This window comes from Canis aureus, chromosome 32 (assembly GCF_053574225.1).
Source record: "Canis aureus isolate CA01 chromosome 32, VMU_Caureus_v.1.0, whole genome shotgun sequence".
Lineage (NCBI taxonomy): Eukaryota > Metazoa > Chordata > Mammalia > Carnivora > Canidae > Canis > Canis aureus.
The window spans coordinates 19,445,604-19,461,807 of record NC_135642.1 but is presented as its reverse complement, the minus strand read 5'-3'; the positions used below and the strand labels follow the sequence as shown (position 1 = coordinate 19,461,807).

The 16,204-nt window shown below is 39.4% G+C and overlaps 1 protein-coding gene across 3 annotated transcripts in view; it reads left to right on the top strand.

Annotated features, from left to right (window-relative positions):
- FBN1 (fibrillin 1) overlaps positions 1–16,204 on the top strand; it is a 222,924-nt gene that overhangs the window by 162,670 nt on the left and 44,050 nt on the right. For 2 of the 3 annotated variants that reach the window (XM_077881022.1, XM_077881023.1), the window contains exons 32-42: positions 1,191–1,313; positions 1,455–1,577; positions 2,705–2,830; positions 4,619–4,741; positions 6,510–6,632; positions 6,933–7,097; positions 9,435–9,503; positions 9,600–9,725; positions 10,929–11,051; positions 11,708–11,866; positions 14,553–14,624. In XM_077881022.1, the coding sequence (XP_077737148.1) occupies positions 1,191–1,313; positions 1,455–1,577; positions 2,705–2,830; positions 4,619–4,741; positions 6,510–6,632; positions 6,933–7,097; positions 9,435–9,503; positions 9,600–9,725; positions 10,929–11,051; positions 11,708–11,866; positions 14,553–14,624 (1,332 nt within the window). Of the gene's footprint in view, positions 1–470; positions 703–1,190; positions 1,314–1,454; positions 1,578–2,704; positions 2,831–4,618; positions 4,742–6,509; positions 6,633–6,932; positions 7,098–9,434; positions 9,504–9,599; positions 9,726–10,928; positions 11,052–11,707; positions 11,867–14,552; positions 14,625–16,204 lie in introns of those variants that run through there. The other variant, XM_077881024.1, reaches the window with a different exon arrangement.

The following is a 16,204-nucleotide window of genomic DNA, read 5'->3' as shown; positions in this document are numbered from 1 at the left end:
TAGAATCTATCTTGGCTAAATTTGGAAATAGAATTCTGGAGAACGGAGAACTTTCAAGAATTTGGAGTCTTTTAGTGATGTTAAAAAAAATCAAATTCAACTGAGTAAATTGGCTTTATTCCATGACTTATGCATCCAGCAGTATCCCACCTGGCAAATTCAAAGGAGCTCCAAGGAGCTGTATAAAATGGAAGGCTTTGAGGGGTAGAAAGAGGGAGAGAAACAAGGGAAGAGCAGATTGTTTCAGGCAAGGTCATCTTCCTATAGGTCTATCAGGTAGATTACCTCTTAGTGCTAACCAGGTAACTCCAGACTGACTGGTTAAAAGTTTCATTCCTGGAAGAGGCTATAATTAAGTTAAGTATTAAGCCATTGTTTACTGATATGGGGCTTAGCACAAGTGACTTCACTTTAGGCCTGATGCCTCTTTTTGACAGTAATGTGACCTTAATCTGGTATTCCTTTTACAGAAAAATCTCCATTGGATTGATTTGAGTTTTACATGAAATATGCAAGAAGGCTTGGGTCTCCAACATGCTAGAGGTCTAAGAAGCTAGAGGAAAGATGGTTCACTCATTGCCTTAAAGAAAATTCTCTGCAAATGTTTGAATTAGGAATGCCTAAAGTAAAACTTTTATAGAAATAAAGCATAATTAAATAATATCGTATTTCCGTTGAAGAATAAAATATATTTAATATATAGCATATGAGTGAAAAAGTTTTCTAGCATGCCAACAACATTGTATTCCTTTGTTTGTATGAGGTATGATAACAATGTGCACCATTACTCTATAGTTGACTTAATAAAAATATTGAGAATAGAAACATGTGACCATGCGTGTTATTACCATAGAATGTTAGGCAAATCACTTTTTAAGGTCTTCAACTAAAAAGAGGTTCATTTTGGTTTTCGGTGACAATGAAAGATTAATGGAATTAAAATAATGGAAGATAATTAGAATTAATAATAGCAAGTAGCTATTATCATATTGTCCTTTACAAATATTCAACAGCTTTAAATTTCAATTTTTAGAGTTATATATGTGGATGCTAAACCAATCTATATTATACTATGGAAAGTGTGAAAGTGAGTCAACTTTTGAAGTTGCTAGTTGCTGTTCCTAAGTTATTTAAAAGACCAAAAAGGCATCTGTGCTAAACTTTTTTTTAACCACTGGTTATTTTTCCAGACATCAACGAATGTGAAATTGGAGCACACAACTGTGACAGACACGCCGTATGTACCAACACAGCAGGAAGCTTCAAATGTAGCTGCAGCCCTGGATGGATTGGAGATGGCATTAAGTGCACGGGTGGGTTGGAAAATAATTGCTTCTCATGAGCTGCATAGGTTATAAATACGAAAATATTAATTCTGTAAAGAAAAAGTTGTATGCTACTGATCGTAAATGTGATGTTTTTTTGTTCATAATGATGTGACTTTTTTCCATTAGATCTGGATGAATGCTCCAATGGAACACACATGTGCAGCCAACATGCAGACTGCAAGAATACCATGGGCTCTTATCGCTGCCTCTGTAAAGAAGGATACACGGGTGATGGATTCACGTGTACAGGTAGGCTCATGTTGGAAACAGCTGTATAAAGGGCAATCAGAGAAGCCAGGTGTTTCACCATCTCTCAGACTGTCCATTGTTTGGGACAGTTATAGTCAACTTTTAACAGGAAAGATTAGGTATTTGAAACTACATCTCTTGGGAATGGAAATTTGGTGTCAGGTCAATTAGGGAGACCTCAGAAGCTAAATATAGTTATATAGTTGATATGGGTATCACTGTATGCAGTGATGTCATTACTTAAAAAAAAATCATACTTCCTTTTACAATCCTTAGCCTTTATATTTTTGTGCCTATTTCTCACTGTTATTTTCTGTACCAAACCCAAGAGTGAGCTTGCTGTAGAAAGCTATGTAAGGAAAAGAGATTCAGACATTCTAGATCATAATAAGATATTGAGATCCATTTCATATGACTTGAAAGCATTAATGAATGTATCCTGAGCATTTTGCTCACAAGACGCCACTCAAACATAAAAGAGACTAAGGCGTAGTCAGTGGTTTACCTGGAATATTTTCAAGGTGCTGAAAATTTTTATCATATTTGAAATAGTTTTTGTCTAACCCAGTGAAGTTTTGTCATCATAAACCTCCCGTTACTCCTTAGAAAATATTCAGTTTCATGTATTAGGCATATATGATTTGTGTGTTTGATATTTAGTGCCTGTGCTTATTAGCAAAGCTCAGTAGAGATGGAGCAGAAAGGAATGTTTGGTCTCCTCTATAGTTGCTGTTCTAGGTCTTTTGCTGCCCATCTGAACCTAGTCTGAAACCTGAGAAATAGGCACAAAGCACAGCACATCATTTCCTGTCATGGATGTGTCCGCCTTTGCACGACCCTGCTCGTGAAAGCCTTAATTTGAATAATTCATTTGACTTATTCTTCATTTTACATCATTAGGGATAATTTAGCATTTAGCATTCAGCATTCTGAATCCAAGGCCCACATTCATGGACTATTCAATACTAACATTCAAAGGGAAAGAAAGAATAGGTTTAAATGTATCAAATACAAACTATGATGAGACTCCACTACTCTCAGGGAGTTGGCAATGATAAATGAAAGATCTGAGGAACTGAAAAGCTCCTAACTGAGGAAGAGTAACTTGTGTATCTTTCTGGCTGTAGATCTTGATGAGTGCTCTGAGAACCTGAATCTTTGTGGCAATGGTCAGTGCCTGAATGCCCCAGGAGGATACCGCTGCGAATGTGACATGGGCTTTGTGCCCAGTGCTGATGGGAAAGCCTGTGAAGGTAACTGATGGGGAAGCTGCTGGGGCACTTGCAGGGCCTGACAAGATTATGTTATTTAAACATTACTGATTTTTTTTTTTAATTAAGTTGTGTTTTGGCTTCACATCTGAGCTGGTCAGTTCAGTCTGTGGAGGTATTAGGCCTCCAGCTGGACCATTTCTCTTTTGTGCAGAGAAAAATCTCAGCTTTCTGGCCACAAGCTGCACATCCAACCTTGGTCAGATGGTCTGCGAGAGTACATTCATTGGTCATAGGAGAGACAGGCTAACCAAATGTGGTTAGCTCAATGCAACCTGTTTATCCCCATTGCTAGGGGAAGGAGCTCAAAGTACCTGTCCTCCAATAATGTCCCATTGAAGGAGTCTCTTTAAATATGTTTTTAATCTCTGCCATGGTTTGGTGTCTAGAAATAAAAGCTTTAAAATAATAAGAGCAGATAATCTTCTCCATATGCAGAATAATGTACTGGGCATGTCTCACGTGGTCTCTAAATATCTAATATATGTGAACATGGAACAGTCTTTTGCAAATCCATTCAGTAGGGGGCCCCTAGGGATAATGTTGTATGTCATGCTATCTCTCAGTGCAAGGCTCTGTCTTCCTGAGATGTTGGTCAGACAAGAAGAATCCTGGAAGCCTGTTGGCTAAGGATAGCTCTCACTAGGAAACACAAGGTTCTTTTCTTTCCCCACGCTTGTCAAATTTAAGTGCATTATCTCTCACTGAGAAGAATCAGCATCTACAGTGAACTAAAAAGATTTCAGTAGAAATAAACAAATGATAACAATTGACAGTAAAAGTTTAAACAAGACCCTGATTAATGTCTTAACTAATAATTGTTGCTTGTTAACAGGACATTAACTCAAAATCAGTCTTTAGCTATGACATGTATACCAATTCTCTCATATAGTTCTATGTAAATACTTTTCTTTGTTATGGAACCATTAGGTGTTCTTTATACCATTTATATTAAATATGCAGAGTTTGATACAAAATTCCTCTGAGGCAAGAAACCAGATTATTCTCTTGACTGTGTGCCTAATGCCTGTTTACTTTTGTTACTCTGAACATCCAACCAAAACAGGTACTGTGCCACCTCTGGTAACATAAATAGTCACAGTCAAAGTTTTGCTTCTTTTCATGCTATAAGGGAAGGTTGTGTTTGTTTGTTTGTTCTTAATATAAATCACTGCCGGTGGAAAGGTTATGGCTATTTAAAGCCAGTTTCAAGGCAATGCCTGCGTGTCAATTACACAAGCAGAATGTTAACGTGAGACGGGGATCAGGCCCTGAAAGAAGTGTCTGCAGTTTTTAGTTCTCCATCGACAATAGCACCCAGCATAGCTCTAGGGATAGAGAGAGGATTATAAAACTGATTATGAAAGTTACCGCAGATCCTTTGTGGTTTGTAGAATTTTAGCCTACAATAAAAACAGTGACTATATGTGAATAAAAACCCCTAAAGAATTGGGTCTAAGGTAGCCTTTTTGACTCTTACTTCACCAAAGTGACATGGGCCTGTGTGAAACACCAGAAACTAGACATCTGTAATGCTCAGCTTACTGCTTGGCATGTCATGGGGCGGGGCGGGGCGGGGGGCTGAAAAAAGTGATTTCTCACCTGTGAGGCTTCCTATATATGGCAGATAATCTAACAGGCTACAGGAGAAGCACCTAGATTAGCGTCAGATAGCCTTTTTCTTCATAACATCAGGCGCCTAATGACATGAGGCAATTCCTTTGGCAAAAAAATAAGTTTCATTTCTCCCCCTTTGTGTCCCTACCCAAGATATTGATGAGTGCTCCCTACCGAACATCTGTGTTTTTGGAACTTGCCACAACCTTCCTGGCCTGTTCCGTTGTGAGTGCGAGATAGGCTACGAATTGGACAGAAGTGGCGGAAACTGCACAGGTAAGACATCTGTTGCCGTCGGAAGCTGCCCCTGGGTGCCCTGGGGACCTGGCTGTTGGGGCCTCACCGGAACCTCACAAGAATATTCAGTCACAAAAGAAAAGTGAGGATGAAACAACAGGAACCACAGAATAAATTCCCTGAAACTGGCTACATGTAAGGATGCACAGGAAAGAATGGCAGGCCTTTGAAAGAGCAAGATCTGTAGCCTCACAGGCAAGCTCATGGCTGCCAAAGAAGGTGCCAGAGGTGCTCTGGCTGTAAGGTTTCCTAGCTATTCCTTTTCTCCTTAGGCACATTTTCAGAGAGTTTCCCTTTGAAGGCCATGCCCTGCACTGGGATCATGAGTTTATCTCCTTGCACTTCTCCACTGTAACACCCACTTCTTGCCAGCCTGACCTGTCTGTAGTCGCCAGAGAAGGTGATACAGAGAGCTTGCCTGCAGATTCCTAGCATATAGATGGTTTTCATGTAGATCAAGGGACTCTCAGGGAACATAAGAAAAAAAATTAGAAGAGCTAAAGCACCTAAGTAGACTGTCACTTGGTTCCCTTTGGCACTGAATTAGGGACTTTGCAAGACATTTGCAATTCTCTTTCCCAGGCCACCGTAGTCCACTCAAGGATATTGAGGAAACATGATCTAGGATAGGCCCAGGATTTCAGGCAAAATATGTGTTTTTTCCACCTACCTAAACAAGCTATGAGTCAGTGGCTCTCCAGATTACAACCACTACCACCACCATCATGACCACCTCCTTAAAATAAGTTTAGACCAGGGTTCTCCTCCCCAGGCATTTTTCTCCTGTGTTTTTTTTCTGAAAACGATGATCACACCAACCTGGACCTCTAGCACACCATGGCCCATACCCCTTCCTCAGTACCCCAGATTACCATCAGCATCATTCTGTCTGGTCTCATTTCCTTGAGTCTGCCCTACTGCTCCACGTTCATGTGCAATCTGAACAAATGAATTTCCTGCAGTGGAACCTACAAGAGGGTTACCAGATCCAAGGCGGGGTGGGTGGGAAACCTGAGAGGAGGGTATCACCCTCAATCCCCATTCCCTTCTCTCTGAGTCAGCTTGTCTGTTCTTGAGCATTTCGTGAGTGTTCAAAACAGACAAAAGGATTACACAGGGTACTGTTTGCCAAAACCCATGTCCTAAATCTGGAATCCTGTGCATATTTTTGGAACAGAAACTGAAAGGGAAATATTACACACAGCCTTAGTGATGGGAGAGTAACTCTTAGCAGCTTGAAGGAACACGCTAAGCCTCATGCATATGTCTGCACTTGTACTCAGCTGGACCAAGGCAAGCATGCCCAGTTGGGCCAGCAGCAGAAGTTGCCTGCCTGCTCCCAAGGCTTCCCTGGGACATCTTGCTCTAATTTGATGAAATAACAAGCCACACATATTAAATATATTTTCTTAAAACCTGTGTCTGAATTTTTGGTTGACCGAGGTCACAGTAGTGTTTTGCTTTCAGTTACCTTGACTGGAATATTTTTCCTAGTTCCAGAGTTATATTTTCTCCTGATGACAAATTTGAATGCTAAATGTGTTCCAGGGGAAAAAGACCAAAGACGATGACCTATTTCCTTCCTGAGGGGTTTTATTTCAGAAGTGGAAGACTGTATCCCTAGGGGTCATTATAACTAGTAACTCTTAAAATTCTTGTTGGGGGCCCCCAGGTTCAGTGCTACCGTTTTGTGGTGATGTCTTCCCCACATTGGCTGATAATTGTGCCCCTCATTGTTTGGTCTTAGATGTTAATGAGTGTCTGGATCCAACCACATGCATCAGTGGGAACTGTGTCAACACTCCAGGCAGCTATACCTGTGATTGTCCTCCCGACTTTGAGTTGAATCCAACTCGAGTTGGCTGTGTCGGTAAGATCTTAAAACTTCTTAGAGAAATATACTTTTATTTTTTTTTAAGCAGCACTGACCATTCCACTCTCAAATTTTAAAAAAGTGATAATGTAAAAATTTAAACATCTTCTAAGTCTGGTTTGTACTTTCAGTTATTTTTTTCTATACGTAAATTCCCAGTATATGTGTTTGGACACTTTTTAGTTTCCTAGTAAAAGTAGATTGTGGTTTTTAAACGGTTTCTTAAAGGAACTTGAATTTTCAATCCTCATATAGAGAGAATCTTCTTGATACTCTTTTGTTTATATATGGAAACAGATACCCGTTCTGGAAATTGCTATCTGGATATTCGACCTCGAGGAGACAATGGAGATACAGCCTGTAGCAATGAAATTGGAGTTGGTGTCTCCAAGGCTTCCTGCTGTTGTTCTTTGGGTAAAGCCTGGGGTACTCCTTGTGAGCTGTGCCCTCCTGTGAACACATGTAAGTGAGCATCCTCCTGTTTATTATTATTATTCCACTCAGGCCAGTTCTCCTTTATAGATCCACAGGATAGACATCACAGAGGGAGAGAGCTGCCACCAGTCCCTACTCTTCGATCAGGGAAGGGAGATCAAACCTCTTAGCTCTGTTGAGGGACCCCACTACCAATTTGGGTCTCAGAAATATCCCTAGTTGGCTTATAGTAAATGGTCAAGTGGGGCAGATATTATTTCACTTCTATCTGAGTAAAAAGTAGATAGCATTATTTTAAAGAAGATTTTCCAGGCTAGGTTACTTATAGAATATTGCTTACCTTCCAGGAACACATCAATTTATCTCTCTTGTCATCCATTGGCTAACTTTCAATAGCTCTAGGACAGACTAGAGTGTCCTGGGTGAAAGAGAAGCAATTGGTCAAGTGTGAAAGGGAAGACTCTTTTCTGTTTTTGTGACATGACTTGAAAGAAAGCTTTAGAATGTGATTTTTTAAGGACATAAATAAGTCTTCTAAAAAATATAAAGGGCTTCTCATTTTTCTAAGTAGGTCCTATGTTAGGATTCAGAGCTGGGTATAGCTTCTTAGGCAAAGTTTAGTGGTTCTGCTAATAGTGTGTATTAGGATAGGTACTGATTCTTTCCTTGCTGAAGGGTCATTTAATACACTTGTTCTAAAATTATTTGTTGAGTACCTAGAGTGTGTACTTTGGATGCGCAAAGATGAACTAGACTAGATTCTGCTTTCCAGAAGTATACAGTCTAACAAAATATGATCCAGACAGAAAAGCTATAATTCAGCATAAATCTCAATAAAGGAAGAAAGAAACAGTTACAGTGCCATGAGCAGGAGAAGAAGCACTCCTGGTTCCAATTAGGACTCTATCACTTGCCGCCCATGTAACTTTGGGCAAGTTACTTAGCAAGACTGAGTTTCATCATTCATATAATGCCTTATAGGATTAAGAGAAGTCATTCGTGTCAGGCACTCAGCACAAGGATGAATGCTTACTTAGCAAGCACCTCCTTCTGTCTTCTCTTCAGAAAGGAAACTCAGTTCTGAATGGCAGAGGTGGTGATGAATTTGTTTTTTAATTGTCCTTGAAGGAAGGGTATGACCTGAAAGAGAAGAATAAAAAAGAGTGAAGATTGCAGAAAGAGGAGAAAAGAAAAAAATGAGAAACGGATAGTTAATTTTTTGATATTGAAAGAAGCAAGCCAAGATTTTTAAGTAGGGGAGTCAGCTCTATTGATTAATAATGATTAGCAAAGCAATAGAGGTCCACTCTACCCCAAACTGGACCAGAGCTAGAACTGGAATATATGCACGTGTACACTTAGGTGTATACACATAGCATCCCAGAAGGCCAGGAGAGGGATTATCAGATTTGGGAAGATCAGGATAGAGTATAAATGAGCTGATTCTTATTGAAGCTCACCAGGATGACACAGCAGAATTGGTATATTATTTGCGTGTTCCTCTATGTATCACACTGCTGGTGGATGGCACTGAAATAAATGTTTTTGATTGAAATACTTGAATGACAGAACTAATGGAGGGAATCAAAGGACACTTTAGAAAGTTGGTTTGGGAAACCAGAGAAATCAATACTGCCCTCCATAGAAACAGGGGCAAGAAACATCTCTAGGCATTAAAGAGAAAAGTACAATGGGAGGGACACCTGGGTGGCTCAGTTGGTTACGCCTTTGGCTCAGGTCATTGATCCCAGGGTCCTGGGATAGTGCCCCTCTTTGGGCCCCCTGCTCAGTGGGGAGTCACCTTCTCCCTCTGCCCATCTCCTCAGCTTGTGCACTCTCTGTCTCTCAATCAGTCAATCAATCAATCAATAAAATCCTAAGAAAGAAAGAAAGATGAGATGGGAACCAAGAAATAACATTTTTTCCTAAGTTTTTGTTTGGAGAGGTTTTTGGAGACAGGCTGATAAACATTACTAAGGAAGGAATTACAGCCTACAGAAGTAAGGCTGAACAAAACAAAAATCAAAGAGTTCTCTAGGAAGTAAAAAGGAGAAGAAAATCTTTACAACAAAATGGTGACAGCAACAGGGAATAAAATAGTTCCCAAGAACATGAGGCCAAGAGATTAGATGGAGAGTCCAGAGACTAGGGACAGTGGCTTACATTTATTTGGCACACTTAGAAAAAGCCATTTGAAAATAACACGTAGACACCAAGTTGTTAACTTGCTTATGACAGGTGGGGTAACTGCTGAAGATTTGTGAAAATGTTGCAGTTGGATGCATCAGTATTTGTCTATTTCTAGAAGTTTTAGGTTCAAAGGAACTCAATTTGATTTTTTTGTTTGTTTGTTTGTTTCAATAGCTGAGTATAAAATTCTCTGTCCTGGAGGAGAAGGTTTTCGGCCCAATCCTATCACTGTCATATTGGAAGGTAATTCTGTGTCCTTGATCTTCAAGTATGCACATCTTGAACTTCCTTGGGTTTATTTACAATGCTGAAGAAATGCTACTGTTTTCATTGTGACAGACATTGACGAGTGCCAGGAGCTCCCAGGGCTGTGCCAAGGCGGGAAATGTATCAACACGTTTGGCAGTTTCCAATGCCGCTGTCCAACTGGTTACTACCTGAATGAAGACACCCGAGTGTGTGATGGTAAATGGTCCTTCTAGGATTATAAGTTCTTTCAACTATTGAATACCAACCTCAAAAATCAGCATACAGTCACCAGTAAAACTAAGAATTTAGCAATATAGTGCAATGGTCTAAACATGAACATAGCCAGATAAATATGCCACACATGGGGCAGATGGCATTAAGGTTACTGACATGCTGTCATTTCCAGTACACCCCAGATCTTCCTCTTTTTCTAAGAAAAGTAGAATTTGATTATCTTGGGCCATACTCCCACTGATGCCTACAGTTTTCTGGGCTCTTTAGAAAAGCTATTTTTGCCAGAGTAGCACAGAACTCATTTCAGTGACTTCTATATTCTGGGAAGTTCTGAATTCCTCTTCTTCGTGTTCTTCAGCACTTATCTGTACTAATGCATTGAAATGAGCTTCCCTTAAAAAGGCAGCCTCTTTGGCTTTATGATGTAGATAACTCCTCTTTATCCTGTGTTACTGGAAAGATGGACCACTTTTGGCTTTCAGAGCACTTGGACCATAGACCAGGGTGGGAGAGATGGTTTCCATCTATATGCAGGAGTCACATGACTAGTTAGGGAAGATATCTCCGTGTGTCCCAGAGGAGAAATGTTTCTCTGTCTCTCCAAAAGGCTTATTAGGTGACCTCGATAAATGATGTCATTGGATATTAGTTGAGTATCACAATGTAACCTTTGACAATGACACAATTGTAAGACCTCTGGAATTAACAAAGATTAGAATCAACCCCTATGTTTGAAAATGGGGACAAAGGTGTGAAATACCTACTTTAATACCTTACCAATGCAGGTTCTTGAAACCAGTTGTTGATGGCTTCAGGGCATATCATATCCTTCCATAGATTGTGTGAACATTTGAAGCATTAGCTGTCTTTCTGAAGGATATTTGAAAATTATAATTTGTCCACATTTCCATCTCTGCATGCCTTTGAGAATGTTACAGACTCATTTATTAGGAACTCATTCCAGAAGGCAAAACCTCTTTTTCTGGAGCTTCCTTTCCTGAAAACACACATATTAGCATAGACAAAGTACACTGATGAATTAAACATCTATTTTTCTTACACGGATTTCAAAGTGCCCCTGTGGCTTTTTTCCTCAATTGTCAGCATTTATATGGACCCTGAACATTAGCCATTCCACAGAGTGAAGTTTTCATATTCACATACCACTTTCTATTTGGATTACAGATGTGAATGAATGTGAAACTCCCGGAATCTGTGGTCCAGGAACATGTTACAACACTGTCGGCAACTACACCTGTATCTGCCCTCCAGACTACATGCAAGTGAATGGGGGGAATAATTGCATGGGTAAGTCCAAGCTTTTCTAAAGCATGCTTGTTTGGTCCTCATCTATGAGGAGAAAAAGAACTTGTAAGCACAGCAGTTGGTCCTTAGTGTTACATTACTCATCAGACCGAGTGCTGTCTGCCACCCTTTCACTGTCTTTGTGAGGGCCTCCTCCCTTATAAACCATGAGCTTGGCCTTTTTTCCCCACCTTGTGTGGGTGGTTGGGAGTTTTCTTTAAAATGTAATGTTGGAAAATCCCAAACAACAGTTTAATAGTACTTCTTTTGTTTGACTGGGTGTATCTTTATACAATTATATTTACAGCACTGACCTACAGTATTAAAACATCATGAGTCGGAAATGAGAAAATTGCTGCCAAATAGCAGTGGAGAATTGTTACTAAGAGACTGGGTGGAGAGTTGTATAAAGTTTATTAATGCTGCAGTTCCATAATGACTTAGTTCTGTGGCACAAAATACCAGGGAATACATTTCTCAAAGTCCCCTTTCATATGGCAGCATATGTGGATAGAAAATTGGGTAAGGGCAGGCCAGGCCATTCTTGCTCTCATCAAATTCACAAGTCACAATAAAATCCAAAAGAAATACACTCCTTGAGAATCCCCTTAGAAATCGGTCGTGCTTTCCCTATGACATCACCAACCCCTTCTCTCTAGATATGAGAAGAAGTTTGTGCTATAGAAACTACTATGCTGACAACCAAACCTGTGATGGAGAACTTTTGTTCAATATGACCAAGAAGATGTGCTGTTGTTCCTACAACATTGGCCGGGCCTGGAATAAGCCCTGTGAACAGTGTCCTATCCCAAGCACAGGTGAGTTGCACCATCACCAAAAACATAGGTTGGTACATTACCCATGGCTTATTGGTGGAAATAAGTCTCAGCAAGGGAAGAAAAGGGCTCGTCATTTATCTTCCTAAGCAAAAATTCGCTCACAGAGACAATTGTTTAAATTCACTGTTGATTCTGGTCCTTCCAGCTGAAAATTGAGTCACAGAACACACTTTCTAACTTGTTCATTCACCAGACTGATAGACTCAGCGGATCATAAGAATATAAACATTGTTAGTGTTATGGCGTTCACCATGGAACTAAAAGACTGGAAACATTAAGCAAAAGCAATATGACAAATAGGTGAGCCATATCCCTATTATTCTTCCATATTTATAACTGGTCTTGTTCCAAAAAGAATTTAAGGCAGCCCACAAAGATTTGAATGTAAAATAAGAAGGCCTAAGGCAAATGGCAAACAAGGGTAAGAAACTTGGAGCAAGGAGCGAGGCTAATATGCAAAAATCCAAGCTGGGAATTTCTACACTCTTGCCAAAGATGAGCAATAAGTTTGGCTCCAAACTTCCTAGCAGCTCATATAAAAAGCAAGAGATAATCAAGTCTAAGAGTCTCAATGACTACAAAGCAAACTCAACACCAAGCAAAAGCACAACTCTTCTTGAAAGAAATTTTTTCTTATATCCTCATAGAGAACAATCTATATGATGTTATTTGTGTAAAAACAACAAAAGTCTAACCCATGTCCTTGGAGTAAATGAAGTGAATTGGCGCCTGGTTCTTAGATGGTAAATGATGACATTATCATTTAGAGTGAATGAACTGTGATGCAGGTATTGCTTAAAACATTCTATAGTACCTACTCCATTTCCCCACAGTGATCTGGAAGACATTAAATCTCTTGTCTAGTGCTATCTGACAACACATAAAACAGAATATTCTTTTTTAGTGAAATATACCAGTTCATCCAGTGTTTACTCCAGGAATAATGTAATCATCATCACTTAGCATTACCTATGAGTTATCTCTGGTCTGTCTTTAGACCAGGCGTTGGCAAAACTATAGCCCATGGACCAAATCCAGTCCGCTGCCAATTTTTCTATAGCCCAAAAGCTAAGAATGGTTTTTACATTTTTAAAATGGTTGGAAAATATCAAGAGTAGTAGGTCATGACCTGAAAAACATGTGAACTTCAAATTTTCGTGTCTGTAAATAAAATTATATTAGAATATAGCCATACTAATTTGTTTACTTATTTTCTATGGCTGCTTTCATGGGATGGTTGAACAATTTTAATAGAGACTACACAGCCTGCAAAACCTAAAATATTTACTCTTTAGCCCTTTAAGAAAAATATTGCTAACTCCTGATTTTGACCAGTGGTCTTCAAATCTTTTGATTACACATACCTATCAGTAAAAAAAAAAAAAGAAACTAGCGATTACATGTACTTGGTGTGTGTGTTTACATGTAAAAGTATATGTGTATGTGTCTCTACACATTTTTCAATTAGATTAAAAATGCATGTATTATTTTCATACAGTGTTCTATTAGAAAATATGCACAAGACTAATTTTTTAATTAGATTTTACAAAGAGAAATAGAAGTCTTAGTATTTTTCTTTTTTATCTTAATGGATCATGGTTCTTCTACAGACTTCTTGGCAACCCCTAATAAAGATTATCATTTACTTTCAGAAACATCTGAGTTTTTAAGAACTTAAGTATTCTAAATATAAAATACAAGATTCCTTCTTCATGTTGAACCTAGCCAAATCTGGTCATGGCTTTTCATTAGGTTTATGGTCTGCACACATTTTAGGAGTTCCTGAAACTTGTCTGGATGACCAGTGTTAGCTTGGCATTATACTTGTTATTTAGATGTAGGCACTCAAATATCAAGGAAATAAGGCACTGGGGGAAGAATATGCTACATGTTTTATTAAAATACTTCCAGAAACCTTTTATAATTTTCAGTGGGTTTGACCAATAGGACAACCTTGAGCTTAGATCGATGCCATGCTCTATCAATTAAATTACACTCAGGATCTGGAAATACAGGACCTCAGAGTTCAAAGGGACTGCAAATGGCACTTAGTCCATCCTTTATTATCAACTTTGATGAATTCGGGCACATGAGAAGAAGATAGAGGGTTGAGGGAGGGAGAGAGAAATAACGAGAGAGCTGCACCAAATGAAATCCAGCTCCCCGAATTGAAGTAATGCCACAAATTGGTTGTTTGAACTGAATTAGTCATTAATAGACTTGATGTCAAGAACTTGGCTAGATTTGCTATGATCTCCCCCGATCTACTGAGGAAATGGCTTTTGTAAGCATTCCTCAAATCCTAGATCTCTTACTATGAATGGAAAGAGGCACTCTTGTCAGTCCCTGGGTTCAGAGCTGAACAACATCCTTCTAGAAACCCAAATTCCTACAGGCAAGCTCATACAAATGCGTGGGCTGTGATAATGGAGACCTTTACTTTTTCCTCAGTATTACGTCAACATGAGTTCATTCCATTCAGTGTTTACCTTCAGGACAAGGTTACAACATCTGTGGGAATTTTCAGATTTATTTCTTATTTTAAATTCTTCAAAATACAGATAAATATTTTTCAAGACATTTATGAAGTTCTTTCAGCCTAGCCATTGCTCTTTGCTGACCCCTATTCTCGCTCCCCTCACCCCATCTTTTTTAATTACTACAGATGAATTTGCTACACTTTGTGGAAGTCAAAGGCCAGGCTTCGTCATTGACATTTACACCGGGTTACCTGTTGGTGAGTTATGATGTCATTGTTGGAATTTTCTGGTTTTGCCTTTGTGTTTAAAAAAGGGAATACATACCCTTATTTTCTCAGTTTGCTTTTTTTTCTTCTTAGAAGGAGAAAATCATTAAACAATGCCATTTAGCTTTATTGAAACACTGATTCTTAGTTTGAAACAAACTACAAACACCCTGTGTAGCTCCACCTAATTGGCAGCTGCATTTGTTGCTCGTGATTAAGGGGACTGGGAAGCTTTTCCCAAAATTACAATCAAGCTTAGTTTAACCAACCCTAGGCATCAACAAAGAGAGAGATTCTGGGAGTAGGGCCAGTTGACGTTTGATTTGACTATAATTCCCAATCTTTCCTTCTGACTAAGACATGAGTTTAATATGACTTTTCATACTGATCTCTAAGTGTAGGTTGTTCACATAAAGCCCTTTTGGGGATCAATTTTATCTCACATGGAATCTCCTCAGTTCATCTACTTCGGGAATTTCAGATGTGAACTAAAAATTCTTTCCAATCGGAGGCCCCATCTGGTAACTGGAGCAGAGACCACTGCAGTGTTAGAGATGCTTGTGCAAGATTCAGAAGTATTGCACAGCGTTCAGCCAACAGAGGCAAGGCCTTTGTGGTTTAAAAGCAAATAACATAAAAGTAGATGGAAAGCTATTGCATTCTCAGACTTTTTCCCCAGTGTGATTTATATGCATCCTTAGATGCCCCTCTTAAGTCTGAGCAATTGTGTCTAGTAGCAAACATCACCACTTGCTTGTTCCACCTTATTCCTAATAAGTAAACTGAAATCCACATCAGCCTTTCCAATGACCTTGTTTAAGAAAACAAGGGTCTGGTCCAGCAATCAGCCTGGCTACCTTAGTGCCAAATCCATATGGCTCCACAGGCTAGTCAACGTCCAAAGAAACTTCATGGTTTGGAAGGAAAAGCTGCTAAATGACATTGGCATGAAACACCTGGCCCTCGCTGCTTTGTTTTTCCCCTTCCCAAAACAGATCTTTTCATCTCCCTAGAATCTCTGATCCAAAGATAAGTGGTCTTTAATAGTAATGGTTCTTCATGGACAGACCAGGCGTGTCCCCCAGCAAGGCCTGCCCTCCAAGGTTGGCAGCAGGTGAAGATTCAAAACAGTATCGACATCGTCCACTAGTTGAGCTGGAGACATCTCAGACATCATGTAGTCCAAGTGCATTGCTTTACAGCTGAGGGGACAGAGGCCCAGAAGGGGAAGGGACTCAGCCGAGGTCACCTAGCTAATTAATAACAGAGCTGGGACCCAAATCCAGTCCTGACTCACAGCTTGCTTTGCCTCAAGCTCTTGAAAGCTGGAAATATGATAGTTAGCAATATACTTATTGTTACCAAATTCCACCATGACAAAATATTTAGATGACTGAGAAACTTTGTTTTATTTGAGTTTTATACTCTCCTTCTGAAAGTCTTAAGATTGTTGGCATATAGAGCCCATTCGTATGGGGTTAAAACTATAGCAAGTTTATTAATCTTGTCTTAAAATATAAACTTCTCCAAGTTGAAGTTCAAATGAAATCCAGACAGGAAAAGAAAATATA